Raw genomic sequence first — 15,713 nt, forward strand, 5'->3', positions numbered from 1 at the left:
TGTGCTACTTTATCAGGGCTGCGCAAACAATCTGAATCATTTAAACTGCAGACGGTTCAGTTGCCAAATGTGATGTCCGGCCTCAGAAAATTGACATCTTCACTTTTTATTCAAATATTATAAAAAATGTGTTAAAGATTTTCTAAGCATATTGTGCTTGGAGTCAATTGTTTTATAACGCAATGAAACATGCAAAATTGTGCAAAACATAATGTTTTGGCCAGGCTGTCTTACAAAGAAAGTATGAACACATGCAAACATTTGAAAACCAATGAAATATTAATAATGGATTATGTTGTTGTTTTTTGCATATAAAATAAAACCTGCAGCTGTAGTTTGCCTTTTTATCCAAATAGTTTCTAGACGAATACCTCAACCCAAGTTTAGTGTTTTGTCCTGTCATTGTATTTAAAATATAGGCTATTTTTTAAAATATATGAATTCCTCATGGTTTCGCCAAACTTATAGGGTCATTAAAAACAAAAATTCCCTCCATGCATAACTTCTGGCCACTACTGTGTGCCTCAAAATTATTCAAAGTCTGAAAAAAGTCGAAATCTGAATATGTTGCATGTACCAGAGAAATTGTTTGCCTTTGAAATGAAAATGCTGGGAAAGCTTTGCTTGATTTCAAGGTCAAACTGTTCGATTGGCCTGTATATTAATGCATCTCAACACACATACTATTGAAACAAAGCTCAAGACGGTTTACAATGGTCAAAGTCTGTGTTTTATTCAAAATAATAAAGCTGGAACATAAAGGTGCATCATAACAGTAAATATTATGTAAGACTCACAGCCAACACTCCCTGTGACAAGTCCAAACATGTCAGCGAACACAACACTGCATAGACATAGATCGCTCAGTGATGTTTCTATAGAAGAAATAAAGTGATGGGGAGAGATAAAAAAACAAAAAACAACTCCACCAGTGCGGTCACGTTATCTCTCTTCCCAAACTCTGTTTTTCTACCTCTCTCAGATCACACAGAACACAAAAAACAGGTTTAGCTCAGCATGCAAATCATCAAGCCTTTAGAACTCAAACATGAACATTAACTCGCTCCACAAAATGACTCGTAAAAAAGGAAGAGAGAAAACTCAACCTAACTCACTCGGTTGCTGCTCAAGTAACACTCGAGGAGCTCAGCGAGCTATGACTGGAATGTTCTTCCAAATGAGTTGGAATTTAGAGGTTTTTCTTTTATCTCTCATGCAACGTTTTAAGATAAGGAGGTAAAGTGAGTTAAATATTAAACCAGCAAAGAGCTTATCAGTGGTTTTCAGCATGGACACATGCAGTGCTGGAAAGTGTGTGAGCAACTCAACATGTGAGATCATGGAAGAAAGACATCAAACTGCAATATCCCAACACAAAAATCAAGAGAGTAAACTAAATGAGTTTGAAATAGGACATATCTGAACTGCATAGTTTCCTAGATTAAGCACCGAGGGGCACAAACAGCTTCCAATGCCTGCAGAGCTTAAGGGTAAAAACAATTGCAGGGCACTGAAGCAAATTTGTCCCTGAGGAGGAAATGAAGAACTTGTTATGAGCAGAAACATATTTAGATGATCCTCAGTCTGAAACAACATGAGTGGGAATCCAGTTTGTATTAGTATGAAGCAAAACAGTGAGACAAGAATTATTAAAGGGATAGTCCACTCAAAAATTATAATTCTATACTCACATTCATGTCGTTCCAAACCTGAATGGCTTTCTAGTTTCTGTGGAACAAATATATTTTCAAGAACTACTTTTTTCCTTAGAATGAAAGTCAGTGGGGCCCATTGACTTTCTTTGCATTGGCAAAAAAAACTCTTCTTTTGATTTCCACAGAAGAAAGTCAAACCAGTTTGGAAAGACGTGGGGGTGAGTAAATAATGACAGTCAAATAAAGTTTTATTTGAGTCAACTATACCTTTAATGCTTTCATATTCTAAAAGAGGTATTTATTATCAGCCTCATAAGGGAGTTTCAAAACACCAATATATATAAATGACATTCATAGAAAACACAAGTTTTGGACATATAGAGTTACAAACCAAGAACAAAACAGAAAAACATTGTACCATTCAATGCAAGTTGCCATATTTTTAATCATAAAAAAAAAGAAGTGACAGTGTTTTTACACCAGCAAAAAAAAGTGCCACCATTTTGAGTGTTTAAGTCCCTTACAACAATCTAGCCCCTAAAAAGCTTCTGGACTAGACTTGACCATCAACTGAGACTTGTGTTTGAACAGTGCTGCAATAGACGTGTGTCTTTTGACGTTCACCTTTGTGGGGGCAGATCTTGCGGACAGGTTTTCTGGCATTGCTGGACAACCGCTGATGCGTTTCTGTGGGGCACCCAGAATCTCTAAGATGTCCCGGTGTTCATCTTTGCCCAAGTACTGCCACGGTCTCTTCCCGCTGCTGTCCCGTATCCGCACGTCAGCTTTGAACTTTTGCACCAGGAGCCGAATGAGTTTCTTGTGGCCGTGAATGGCCGCCAGGTGAAGCGGCGTGTAGCCGCACAAAGTTTTCACGTTGACGTCTAAAGTCAGCCCGAGTTTGTCGACTCCGTACCACAGCGTGTTCAGGACGCGATGGTCGCCATGTTTTGCAATCCAGTGGACGACGGTGAAGCCGGATATGAAGTCTCGTTTGCTCAGGAGATTCGGGTCCTCTCGTAAGAGAGCGTAGATGTCGGTCCAAGAGCCTGATGCTGCTTTGACAAACCAGTTGTGTTCTCTGGAGTCAAGAGGGACGGGCGAATGCTTGCTGCTGAACGACCCATCGTGCAAACTTTGTGTGGATCCCGCGGGCGATGAGAGGGAACTGTGTCCTCGGCTGGAGGACGCGCTGACTAAATTGCCCATGCTTAGAGTCGAGGACAACCGCTGGAGGCGGCTGTGTCGTGCCGAGATGTTGTCCTCTGGGAACGACTGATCCAGGTCTTCTCCGAGACTCCGACACATGCGACTCCGCAGACGGGACGTCAACCTCCGGGCCATGGGTCCGTAATGGGTTTCCGGCGAATTGCTTCGTGTAGATGTTCTGGAGTCCTCGTCATCGAGGTGACCCGTCGAGTGGTGCAGGGACGGGATGTTTCGACTCGGTTGGTGGAGTTGGGACAGCATCCTTGCCTCCTGTCTGCGACGCAGGAAAGCGCGTACATCGTTCCCGTCTTGTCCTCCGAGTCCCTGATCGCTGGACTGATCCTCACGCCCAAAATCTTGAGGCCAGCCAGTGTCAGGTGGAGTAGAAGAAGGAGAGGGGATTGAGATGCTATCCCGACTAGAGGATAGACTTGAAGGCCCATGGAGCTGCAGATACGTTGCACTTGCATGGACAGGAGGACCGTCTTCAGGCAAGCCATGCATCTGAGACTCATACTCGTCCTGCTCTTGGATCGGAAACCCATTAAACCCTCCGTTCGGCCGTAGCAGACTATCATTGCTTCGGCTCAGGCCTGCATGAGTGTACGCCTGGGAGTGTATGTGTGGAGAAACAGGGCGGTCCAGTAGACAAGGAGACGAGTTGTATACATGAGACTGTCCGAGGGTTGAATGCAAAGGCCATGCTTTGGCGACAGGCTCGGTTGAGTGTTTGGCGTAAACCTCAAACGTGTTAGCATCCAAACTTTTCCTTTCAACTGCATGCGACAATCTCACCTCATAGTAAGCAGGGGCGGCGAAGGACTGCTCGCAACCATCTGCTTCCCCTAATTGTCTCGGTTTGGCGGGGTAAACACTGTTGTGTTCCACCTCTGTTGCCTCCCTGGTTGCTTTTGACTCCCATAGCTGTTCAAAGCTCTGGCCGCTCCCACTCGAGCGACTGTCGGTGTCAGATGGGGTTGGTTTTAAATGGCAGGTGTTGTTCACCTTTTCTGCAGAGGAAGTGTAAACAGCAGGTTGTTCCCTCCCACGTGGTGATGAAGTTTTGACTGCTTTCTCAAAAGTGGGAGTAGAATCCTTGTTGTTATTGTTGTTGCTGGTGGTGGGGATGATAATACCAGCAGCTGGCAAGATTTCAACACGAGTTGGGATTGTCAGATCAGCTTGTGGTTTACCGCTCGCCGCTGGTTTGGAGTCTCGTTCTTTCGGTCGCTCGGGCTCGTGGTTCGTGGCGATGTCTCCGAGATGCACACGGTATTTTTTCCTTAGTACAACATGAGACACCCCCTCCTCCTGCCTCACAGTCGCCACGGAGTTCACATACCTCTTAAATAACTCCCGGTTTTGCTCTCTGTCCTCGTCCTCTCTCAAAAACCGCTTGTAGTGATGTAATAAATCCGCGTTTCGCACCTTCCCGCCGTTGTTGACGACGAAGCGCAGCACGGATTCCTGAGTGAAGTCTGTGGCCATGCTGTGTGAATCTCTCTCGGGGTTATCGCACAATCAAACTGAAGGAAGGGGGACCTGACAGGCGGTTTCGCTGTTGAGATTGAAACTCCGCCCTCGGGTTTCTCTCTCAGTTCCACCTGCATACTTGCGTGCTGAGATATACCTGTGAACCTCACACACATCTATCTATCTATCTATCTATCTATCTATCTATCTATCTATCTATCTATCTATCTATCTATCTATCTATCTATCTATCTATCTATCTATCTATCTATCTATCTATCTATCTATCTATCTATCTATCTATCTATCTTCAAAAACTATGGTTTGAAGTTTAGTGATGAATAATTACAATACTAACAACCTGCTTTATACTATTAAAGTAGCCTACTACTGCTAAAATATATTGTAGTAGCCTATATATATATATATATATTATGAAATACAATAACTTCATTAAATGTTATTTTATACGTATAAATACGTTGGATGACCGAGGTAGCCTATATATTTTTTTATTATGTAATGACAAACTTCACAAGTATACAGTGTACTGTGTACCTGAAGTGTTTGGACACTTGAGAGTGGTGAAAATAGGGGAGAATTCAGGTTGATTGTGACACGACAAAAAGAGTCCCAATCAACCTGAATTCACCTCTTTATGTATTTCATTACTTTAAGTAACAAAATATCAAATCAAGTAGCATTTAGTAAGCAAATAAATAAAAAGTTTTTTTTTTTTATCCACAAGCACACTTTTCAGGGGAAACTTTTCGCTCAATGGTTGTTTTTAACTGTTAAACTATAAAATGAAGATAAAAGGTGGTTCAACATAAAACATGTTCATAGTATATGCAATGAACCTGTGGTTCCTCTTCTAGGACACCTGTGTGAACTTGAGAACTGACTCCATCCACTAAAACATTCATGAACTAAAAATCAAAACAAATTAAGTTAACTATGGAAAAATATCCTGCAGCATCCTTTTCATTGTATGAAGCATGTCACTTCTTACGCAACATGCCACAACTCTAACTTGCCAATTCTTTTGCGTCTGCTTGAAATTATTATATAAAACATAAGTTCCAGTAATTTAATACATTACCATTTGAATAAATAGCTAATAATTTCTAATTCCACTTACTTGGCTTTAAATACTGAATACGCATTTTCTTCAGCAACTCATCCATCATCCATTAGCTAAAGCACATAAATCACACAAGAGATGATAAAGCATGACCTGTGTATCACAACCATGACCTCTCAGTTCCTCCCTTTTGTTAATGAGTTCCCCAGTAAAAATATCAGATTTCATTGTTTAGAGTACAGTATTGTTTCTTCAAACACACACACACACTCAGAAAAAAGTGACATCAGAGACATCAGCAGTTCAGTACGTTTTCATTTATTTGAGCTTTGGGAGGTTTCTCAGCAGCGTCCCGGACTGTCATCAGCACCTCAGAGCACGAGAGAAAGCTTTCGGCAGGAACAGCGCATGGAGGTTATTATGATCAGCAAAGGAATGGTGAAGGTCTAAAGCTTTTCATGTTAGTTCAGAATCTTATGAATTTAATTCTACTCGATATAACAGTTATATTACTAGGTTTAGAACAAGCGACAAACAGTTCAACTAACTAAGTCACGCCATGTGTGATCTAATGCCACGGATAACACCAGCTCATCGTTAATGCTCAGTTTAAGGAAGTGATAGGGACATTATCACCCTTCAAATACTCACACACACACTCACTCACTCACTCACTCACTCAATGATCACACACACATCACAACGAGCAAATAGACCCAGCTGTGAAGGAGAGTGTAAATTTGTACAAAACTAATATAACGTGTTCAGAAATGCCACTTTTACCACAGCCTTCAAATATATATATATATATATATATATATATATATATATATATATATAAATAAAATAAGAGCACTCAGAAATGTTGAGGGCTGTGTTTGACAAATAAAAAGAGAGAAAAGGACAGTGAAAGGTACAGAAATAAATGGCAGGAAAAACACATAAAAAGAGACAAACAGGAACTATACGAGTTTCCACAGATATTCCTACTTTTTTTGCAAACATTTTTCCTTTATATATAGATTTTTTTTCTGCTTTTTCAAAGCCTTTTATGTGAACGCTCAGTGAACGGTTATGAAATGGCATCATGCACAGAATGTTTTTTTGTTAGTATTTTTGGCCTCTCTCTTGCTCTGAGGTGAACTGATGAACACGGTTGCTGTGGTTGTGTGATTTTCTTCCTCTAGGTTTCTCTGGCCGGTTGGAGAGGCGGGCAGGGGGAGGAGCCAGCGTTCTGCTTCCCTCCTCCCGCTGTTTGGCCCGTACACATGAGCGCCCCCTCCTGGGGACTCTCCTCGTTGTACAGGCGCTTGATCCCATCGAAATACTCGTCCACCTCCATGTGTTCCACCTTCCGCTTGGCCGAGGACTTGCTTGAACGGTTGTGGGTGGTGTTGGGGTCAGAGGGTGCAGTCGGAGCGGGGGACACGTGCCAGGCGGGCAGGACTCCCCTGTCCCGAGGCCCCGGGGCGTTCAGCAGGGGATGGCAGATGTACACAGTGTTAGGAGGCAGGGAAGCCGTGTGTGTGGACAGGCAACGTGCAACCAGCTCTCGACAGCCAATCAGCTGAGAACTGTCGATCTGAAAGAGAGGAAGCGGAAAAATACATGTACGGTATTAGTTCTACATCAAAAGTGTGGTTGCACATATAACATAATATATACACTATTGTTTGTAAGTTTGGGGTCAGTAAGTCTTTTATTCAGCAAGGACAAACTAATTTGATCAAAAGTCACAGTAAAGACATTTATAATGTTACAAAAGATTTCCATTTCAAATAAATGCTGCTTTTTTGAAACTTTCTTTTCATCAAAAAACTGTTTGTTGATAATTGATTGATAATAATCAGAAATGTTTCTTGAGCATCAATCCCCATATTAGAATGATTTCTGAAGGATCATGTGACACTGAAGACTGATGCTGAAAATTCAGCTTTGATCACAGGAATAAATTACATTTAAATATATGTGCAAATAGAAAACAGTTCTTTCAAAGTCTAATAATATTTCACAATATTACTGTTTTTACAGTATTTTTGATCAAATAAATGCAGGCTTGGTGAGCAGAAGAGACTTTACAAAAACATTTATTTATTTTTTAAATCTGACCAAACCCAAACTTTCAAATGATGGTGTGTATCATATAAAAATACATCAATTTTCAAAACATAAATAGTCATTAATATTTTAAAACTGCTTCATTGGTATTGTTACTGAACCTGTATTTTTAAAGCTACATGAAACCGTAAACTTGAACTTTGGGAATTTCTTCATGAGTTTGTACATGTATGACTTTTAAAGGTCTGTCTTTTTTGTTTGGCGTTGAGCTCGCTGCTGGCAGAGATAACCGAGTTTGTTTGGAGAAGTGAATGACCGGGCCTCTTCTGAGTTATGATAAGGGTTAGAGCGTCTACAGAAACCCAAGCATGCGAGATGGATTATGTCCGCTAGTGTGGCTCTAACGTGTAGCGGCTCTTAGTTGTTTAGGTCTCTACGTCGATGTGACCAATGTGATCTTTCTGACCACTTTATGCATTTGTTTAATGGAAATGTTTGGATCTGGCCTCCCTCTAAAAACTCTTAATCTACATTATTTCATTTTTACAAACGTTCAATACCCATTTACTCTTTTAACCCTATTAATAGTACTGTATAAAATTTGCATGGCCTCTAAATGATTGACATGTCTTCTGTCATCTGATCAATAGTTTATCATTTTAGTATACTTGTAAACGTCTAGCTTCAGGTCGTGGTTCACATGTCTTTTTGCAGTGAAATCTTTAATGAGTTTTATGAAGTAAACAATAACTTCCATTTTGTTAGTAATACTTCAAGATGAACACTTACTGGACTGAACTGCAACTTTGGTTTACTTGATTATCCATGCATTCAGAAAAATCATGTTAAAGGGATAGTTCACTTTGAAATTAATTTTTGATATGTTTTAGCTTACTTCAAGGGCATCCAAGATGTAGGTGTCTTTTTTTCCGCAGTAGTTTCAATTTTGATATTTTTAGGTCAAACCGTTCTTGTCTGTCAGTCATATAATGCAGGTCTGTGGTCACTGTCTCAAAGAGCATGCACAGAGTCCAAATTAAAACAGTTCCCCATCGTCCAAATTAAACAATTCCCCATCGTAAATACACATTGATGGCCTAAGACACGAAACGAGCGGTTTGTGTGAGAAAACGAACAGTATTTATATAGTTTTTAGCTCTTATACACAGCCACGTCCAAGTGATCTGAGGGAACGCGCATCCTGGTGTGTGATGTGTGCGCAGACTGTCTTAGGCCATCAATGTGTACTTACGATGGGGAATTGTTTAATTTGGACGATGGGGAACTGTTTTAATTTGGACTCTGTGCATGCTCTTTGAGACAGTGACCATAGACCTGCATTATATGACTGACAGACAAGAACGGTTTGACCTAAATATATCAAAATTGAAACTACTGCGGAAAAAAAGACACCTACATCTTGGATGCCCTTGAGGTAAGCTAAAACATACCAAAATTTAATTTCAAAGTGAACTATCCCTTTAAAATTTATCAAATATGATCCATCAGACTTTTGAGAAACAAAACTTTTGTTCATCTTTCAAACATCATTGCATTGCATTATATATTTTGACCCCCACAATAAACCCTACATATATTTCCCAGATGCACATGGAAATCATCTCGTTGGACCGTATGGACACGTGTCACTAACGTTTGACATCCCGGAAGAGTTTAGTTTAAATGAATCATACGTCAATGTATTCAAACACAATTTGAAGCCACTGAACTTCATCAGTTCTTACCTGTAACTTGTGCAGCAGGTCGACAGTGAGAGCGAGCCAATCAGGACAGAGTTTCTCCAGCTCCAGCGTGATGAGGCCGAGGGACAGCAATGAGCCGCGCACCTGCAGCAGTGCATTGTGGGTCAGACAGTGGAAGAGCTGCTGGGTGAGCAGAGCCACGTGCTGTGACGGGTTCAGACCCGACAACGCCACGTTCAGCCGCCCGGACTTGCAGCTCAGAACCATCGCATGGAACTACACAGAGAGAAAGGGTAGATAAAAATGATTAAAAAAAACAATATTCTTTTGGATCTCAGCAGTTAATCAGATTAATTGTCAGTCCTTCAGCCCCACATGGAGAGCTGGATATTAACAGAAACCTCAATGTGCCGAGAAAGAGGATCCTTCTTTGACACTCACATGAGGAAGAAAATCTAATCTAAATTCATTTCTCTCACTCACTACTAGCAGCAACATCCATCTAATTTTCTACTTTTGTTGGCTGACTTTACACAATACTGTCTTCAATTAAAAGCCTTTTTATTTACACGACAACAGCGTTTTGGGGGCCTGAAAACGCAAACTTTCGAAAACAGGTTTCAGATTGCACGTTTTTGAAAATATACCGCTATTGTCTCTGTGTAAACTACAAAAACATGAATTTCATGCGTTACATTAACAATAAACAATACTTAAAACAACAAACAGTGTTAATCTTAATGTTAGCTTCAACATTTAGATACATTTTTAAAATCAAAATTCAGTTCAGTTAATGCACTGCGATCTAACATGAACTAATGAACAACTGTATTTTTATTAACAAGCATTAACATTTAAGATTTAGAAATGCTGTGAAAATCTATTCCTCATTGTTAGCTAATGCATTTACTAATGTTAACAAATGAGACCTTATTGTAAAGTGTTACCATATATATTATGCATCTGTAATTGACATGCACCGTCTAACATATTTGAACACACACATCAATGAGATGTCCATTTGATGTGCTTTTTATCATCTGAAAGATGTATTTTTTAGAGCTTTTGCTCATCTGCAATAAGTCAAAGACCGTTCCTGTCAAATGTTAGACATATAGAAAATTTCCTTAAAATGTCTGAGATTTTAAATGCTTGTCAAACATATTTTTTAAACATGTTTACCAGATGAAGCGTTATGTAACATCTTAGAGACATACTCGTGCTGGGGAACATAGCCAGACTTCCATACAAATACAGAAAATGTCAGAGACCCAGGAATATATATGAAGCAGAGTTTGGCATCTGTCAAAAGTTCGGTGGCATCTTGCGTGTGTGTGCGTGCATGTGTGAGAGAGAGAGAGAGAGAGAGAGAGAGGAAGTGCACTCACGATGTAAAGGAAGTCCAGTGAAGTGGTGGAGTGCAGGTCCCAGTTCAGCTTATCCAGAACAATCCTCTCCATCCGCAAGATCTCCGACGGAGAACAGCCACATTTGCTGCTGGACACCAACTCTCTCAGCGAAGGGATCCGCTGCAAAAACACAATAAACGGTTACACACACAGAGACAGCCACAGAAACACACAGAATTATTAAAACACAAACATACTGGTTGAAAAAAAGAAGAAGCTTGAAATCTAACAGTAATGGCATAACTTTGAACTCATTTTGGTAATTGCTTCATTAAGTTTAAGCCACATCACATGGTCAGATCGAGCCAGAAATGACTTTAAAGGGCTGCCAGAAAATAATCGGATTAAACATTAGTCCATCTTTGGCGTTTCAAGTAGAAACAAGTACAGAAATCGCAGTCGTCATATTCCTACAGAAAATGTCTCACTGTCTGTCCTTTCTTGAAGCAGCTGATGGGAATGTTCTGTCATACTTCAGTCTCAGTAAAGAACACTTTTTAACTAAAAGGTCATCAAACTGGGGCTGATTTTACTTGAAAGGGCTTTATCTGCCTCCCTTGTGACATGGTCAGTTTTAACTGCTACACAAACAGATAAAGCCACAGAGAGCCATGATGACCGAAGTTGACCATGCATCAGCTCTAGTGCCTCTGATCGTAGATTGGCATATCTATATTTCATATCTACATATATTTCATTCACCTCATCTTCCTCACTGGTCTTAACAGCCAGGAAGAAACAAGAGATGGCGATACAGCGCAGGTACTTAGGACGGGCCTGAAAAAGAGAGAGAGAGAGAGAGAGAGAGAGAGAGAGAGAGAGAGAGAGAGAGAGAGAGAGAGAGAGAGAGAGAGAGAGAGAGAGAGAGAGATTGGTCAATGACGGTACTGCAAAATGATGGTACTGCAATAATGCATCTCGTGCACTGCTCATTGTGTATGCAGAGTTTGTCAAAACAGTTAGTAGTATTAATAATGTGTGTTTTTTTAATAGCATGTCAGCATCTGAGGCTATCTTCATGGCAAAAACTGAGTTACAAAAAAATACAAGAGTTGCTTAAATACAATAAAAAAAAAAAAACAGGAAATATAATACAAGATTTTTTACATTACATATGATAAAAATCCTAAACTCTTTACTGGTAAAATTTCACTAAACAAGTTCTTAAGTGAGCTTACTACATAAAAATGTTGTCTACTTGCATTAAAAGTGGGCCAGTCCAATAAAATATGTTTAATGGAAAGGGGGGGTCTTGAAAATGCAAGTCAATCTTGTGTGACATATGTAACATATCTAGTGAACACCAATTGATCAAATCTTGTTCTAATGGAGATTTCAGGACTACTTTAATGTAATTTGTTGTCTGGATACATATCCCACTCTTTAATATATAAAGATTTGTCACAAACAGGTAAGGGCAAATGTTTATCACACACATGTGAACGTCCTGTGTTTATTTCCTGTTCACTTGAATGCCAAAGCACAAGAACTAATCAGATGTGCAGTGAGTGCCATGTAGCTGCATCTAAAAATACTGAGCAGGCAGTTTCACTTTCTCTCTCTCTCTCAAAAAAAAAAATCTAGAATTGTCTCTGCAGCCCTTGAATGTTCAGGAACGCTTTCTGATGTTCTAAAAGAAATTGGCACAAAGACAAGAGAGCAAAAGATATTCAGTGTTGTATAATAAAACCACTATGCTAAATAGTTACCTTACTTTTATCTGTAAAGCAATTACACAACAGTAAAAGAATAAAATAATGTTCACTGCACACAAGTTAACATATGATCATAAATGCAATTGTGCTAATCAAACTTTAAATCCATACATTATAATGCAAAACATGCACAAATTTAAATGCATAAATTATAATGCATAAAACTCATACATGCATAAATTTAAATGCACCTGACAAATTTCGCTTTAATCCTAAGCACTTTACAAATGTGGAATATCACATGAAATTGATCATAAGAGCTGCAATATTTCCCACACACAATACTAAGAATAAGCTAAATCAATATGAGAGAACATTATTATAATTGTTTTTTTAAAATAGGGTGTTATTAAGTGAAGTACCTATCATGGGCTGTAATTAGACCAGCCAACACACAGCTAAAACCTGTTATGGACAGCTGTATAACGGAAAATGCCATAAAACCATAATCATTGACTGGGACAGAAGACCTTGACCGGTCTGATGTTTTTAAACATTACCTTAATGGCAGAGAGGAAGCGATCCAGGATGCCGATGGCCAGGCAGAGGGTCTCTGGATAAAGCTTCAGCTGGGAATGCACATCCCTCAACCACCGGACGGCCTCATCACGCTTTTCAGGGGAAATATCTGTATCCTAAACAATAAAAACATATTCAAATCAAACACAAAACAACCCATACTGACTCAAATCCAAACCAAACCCGTTTTTCTTGTCGATCCGAGTAGACTCAAATGCACAGATGCTTATTTATAATAGTAATGCATTTTTTTCTTTAATTACTACTTCAAACTAAATGCAAACCCACATTTTATGCACAATGAAACTGCCACAGTTCCCATCAGGATCAGTTTAGATAGCAAACCTCAGACATGTGTGCGTGTAACAGACACAAAAGCACCATATAGTCACAACAGGAGATAAAACAGCCTCATAAAACTCCATCCCAGTGTCTCTGCGTGTCAACAAAATTCTAGATTTATAAAGCAAGTCATAAATGCATACTGCAGTATCTTAAGGGATCTTCTGAAATGCAGGCTTACAAATTACAGTACATGATAATGATGATGACAACGTTACTATTCACATTGTGTCTGGACAGAAAGTACCTTAAATTATGGCCTCCCACTATGAAAACAGTGTTGTCATAGCTAACAAACCAGAGATATCAGCTGACAGACTGTCTCACCTGGTTGGTAGGTTTCTTTGGCACGTAACCCTTCCATAGTTTGGCTTCCCTAGAAACTGCCTTCTCTAGAAGAGATGACAGCTTCCGGCTTTCCAAGGGCTGGGTGAACTTCATCACACACCCTGGAACAGCCTACCTCCCCACTGGATACAGCTACCTGAGCGCAGAACAAAAAACATCTCAAAAAAACATCAAATATAATCGCTCACAAATTACAAGGGACGTCTGGGTTGCCTTGGGAAATGTTTTATTATTAAGTCTATTATTAATCACATTTAAAAACAAAGTCTAGAATGAATAAATGTTTAAAATATTTAAAAAAAAATAAATAAATAAATAAGTAGTATTTTATCAAAACTGCTTATAATTATAATTCAATAATTTTATGAAATCTCATTCAATAATAGTTATACATATAGCCTACTTATATTGCTATTATTATTATTCCTATTGATGCAGTTACTGATTGTTATGATTAAAATAAACGCTTTCAAAAAAATATTTTTTTAATTTCAAATTTCTTTAACAATGAACACCATATCAAGAAAAAAAAACATTTATGATAAATCAGCTCTAAATCGATTATGTTCACTTGCCATTTAAATTGAGGACAAATAATGAGAATAATCAAGCATCATATTCATACTATATAAATGTAATACTGGTGTAAATAAGTACAACAACCGTACTGTTTAGTGTTAAATATTACTTTAACCACGACAAAACCCATATCACCAGCTCAGTATGAAATGTTAATGGTGTTGACGCAGTTTACATTTGATGAGTGTTAGCTGACAAGCTACACAGTAATAGATCAGTATACATGCACTTCCACACACCTAACTACACCAAAAATCTTAATTTAGTATTTTAAAGGTATATTTATATCTATTCACGCTGGTTTAAACAAGCGAAATGGTGATATTTGTTTATAAAATCTATTAGAAACGGTTAGATTTTTACCTCCCCTGCAAGGTTGTGGGAAACGCAGATCATCCGGTCCATTAAATTGAGGTAAAATAAAGGAGCAAATCGGAATCAGTCATCTTTCTAAGCGTCCTGCTTCGCCTCCATGCTTGCCGTGAAATTTGGTTGGGGTTTTAAAAATCTAAAAGGGAAATTTCCAAACTGATATGAAAAATAAAATGAACGGAATATAGACACGGACGTCTACTTCCGAGGAGGAGACTGAGAAGGGAAGGAGAACCTTCCGCTAACCTCCTCACCGCGCACAGAAACCTCCACCGAAACATTTTCTTATAAATAAAAAAATGTTAAGATAAATTCTAAATGATTAGAAATACTAAAAAGCACAAAAAGTTAATGTAGAATTAGTCAGATGTTTATTTATCAATGGAAATTATTGTGAATTCGGTAATTGTGTCATAAAAGGACTACTTTTCTGGCGGATTTTAGTGTAGATTGTACTGTAAGGGACTACTTTCTTTTACAATCCATTTCAATGTCTGAAGATGACACTGAAAAACAGAAAGCAACGCAAAACGAGACATTAAAGGGATAAAATGTAAATTTATAAATTCTAATATTATAACATCTAGATCCTATTCCATCACGGACATTACGTTTTAAGGGGAAGTTTAAACAAATTCCTAAATAAATAATATAGAAATACTTTTATTATATTATTACTATCATGGCAGTAATCATGTTATAGAACTATAAATAATAATTCCCTAACTAAAATAATTTTATTATTATTATTAAACTCGATATGTCTGATAGTCACATCTCTAACCTAAAGGAATATTTTCACCTTTCATGCGTCAATTTATTATTACAACTGAATCAGAATTCACTACATATGTCATCTGCGATAACATTCCAATAACTCACTTTTCGTTCAATGAATGTTGGAGTTAAATAAATAATGACATTTTAATTGGAGGACACAGAAACTCATCACAAAAATGAACGAGAGGAATGCATTTGTACTACATTTTTTACCCCCTGGCAACCCTGTCAAAACAAACCCAGCAACAACCATTCAGAGTGCAGGACAAGCTATCGAGTCTAACCAATGGTCGGCGTCTACATGGAACCCAGCAGCCAATGAGCGCAGAGAATTTTGAGCGGACTATTTGAACGCTACATCTTCGGGCGATTCTATTGGTCGGCTAGACTGTCAGTATCCTAAGACCCAGAGAGCTTTAAAACAACGCTTGTATGTTTTACAACATGAAATATTTAAAACAGATGTG

General features: G+C 38.7%; 2 protein-coding genes across 2 annotated transcripts; both read right to left on the reverse strand.

Moving 5' to 3' along the window:
• Positions 1-713: 713 nt before the first annotated feature.
• sowahb (sosondowah ankyrin repeat domain family member B) lies at positions 714-4,390 on the reverse strand. Its single transcript, XM_081389985.1, has one exon. The coding sequence runs from the start codon at positions 4,350-4,352 to the stop codon at positions 2,193-2,195; it is 2,160 nt and encodes a 719-aa protein (XP_081246111.1). The 5' UTR covers positions 4,353-4,390; the 3' UTR covers positions 714-2,192.
• Positions 4,391-5,720: 1,330 nt separating this feature from the next.
• ccni (cyclin I) lies at positions 5,721-14,729 on the reverse strand. Its single transcript, XM_081391744.1, has 8 exons — positions 14,458-14,729; positions 13,495-13,651; positions 12,807-12,941; positions 11,294-11,368; positions 10,571-10,711; positions 9,225-9,458; positions 6,278-7,003; positions 5,721-5,791 (listed from the first exon to the last, which is right to left on the reverse strand). The coding sequence occupies exons 2-7, from the start codon at positions 13,606-13,608 to the stop codon at positions 6,605-6,607; spliced, it is 1,098 nt and encodes a 365-aa protein (XP_081247870.1). The 5' UTR covers positions 13,609-13,651; positions 14,458-14,729; the 3' UTR covers positions 5,721-5,791; positions 6,278-6,604.
• Between the last annotated feature and the right edge of the window lie 984 nt (positions 14,730-15,713).

The sequence above is a fragment of the Scardinius erythrophthalmus genome (genome assembly GCF_964197995.2).
Source record: "Scardinius erythrophthalmus genome assembly, chromosome: 17".
Classification (NCBI taxonomy): Eukaryota; Metazoa; Chordata; class Actinopteri; order Cypriniformes; family Leuciscidae; genus Scardinius; species Scardinius erythrophthalmus.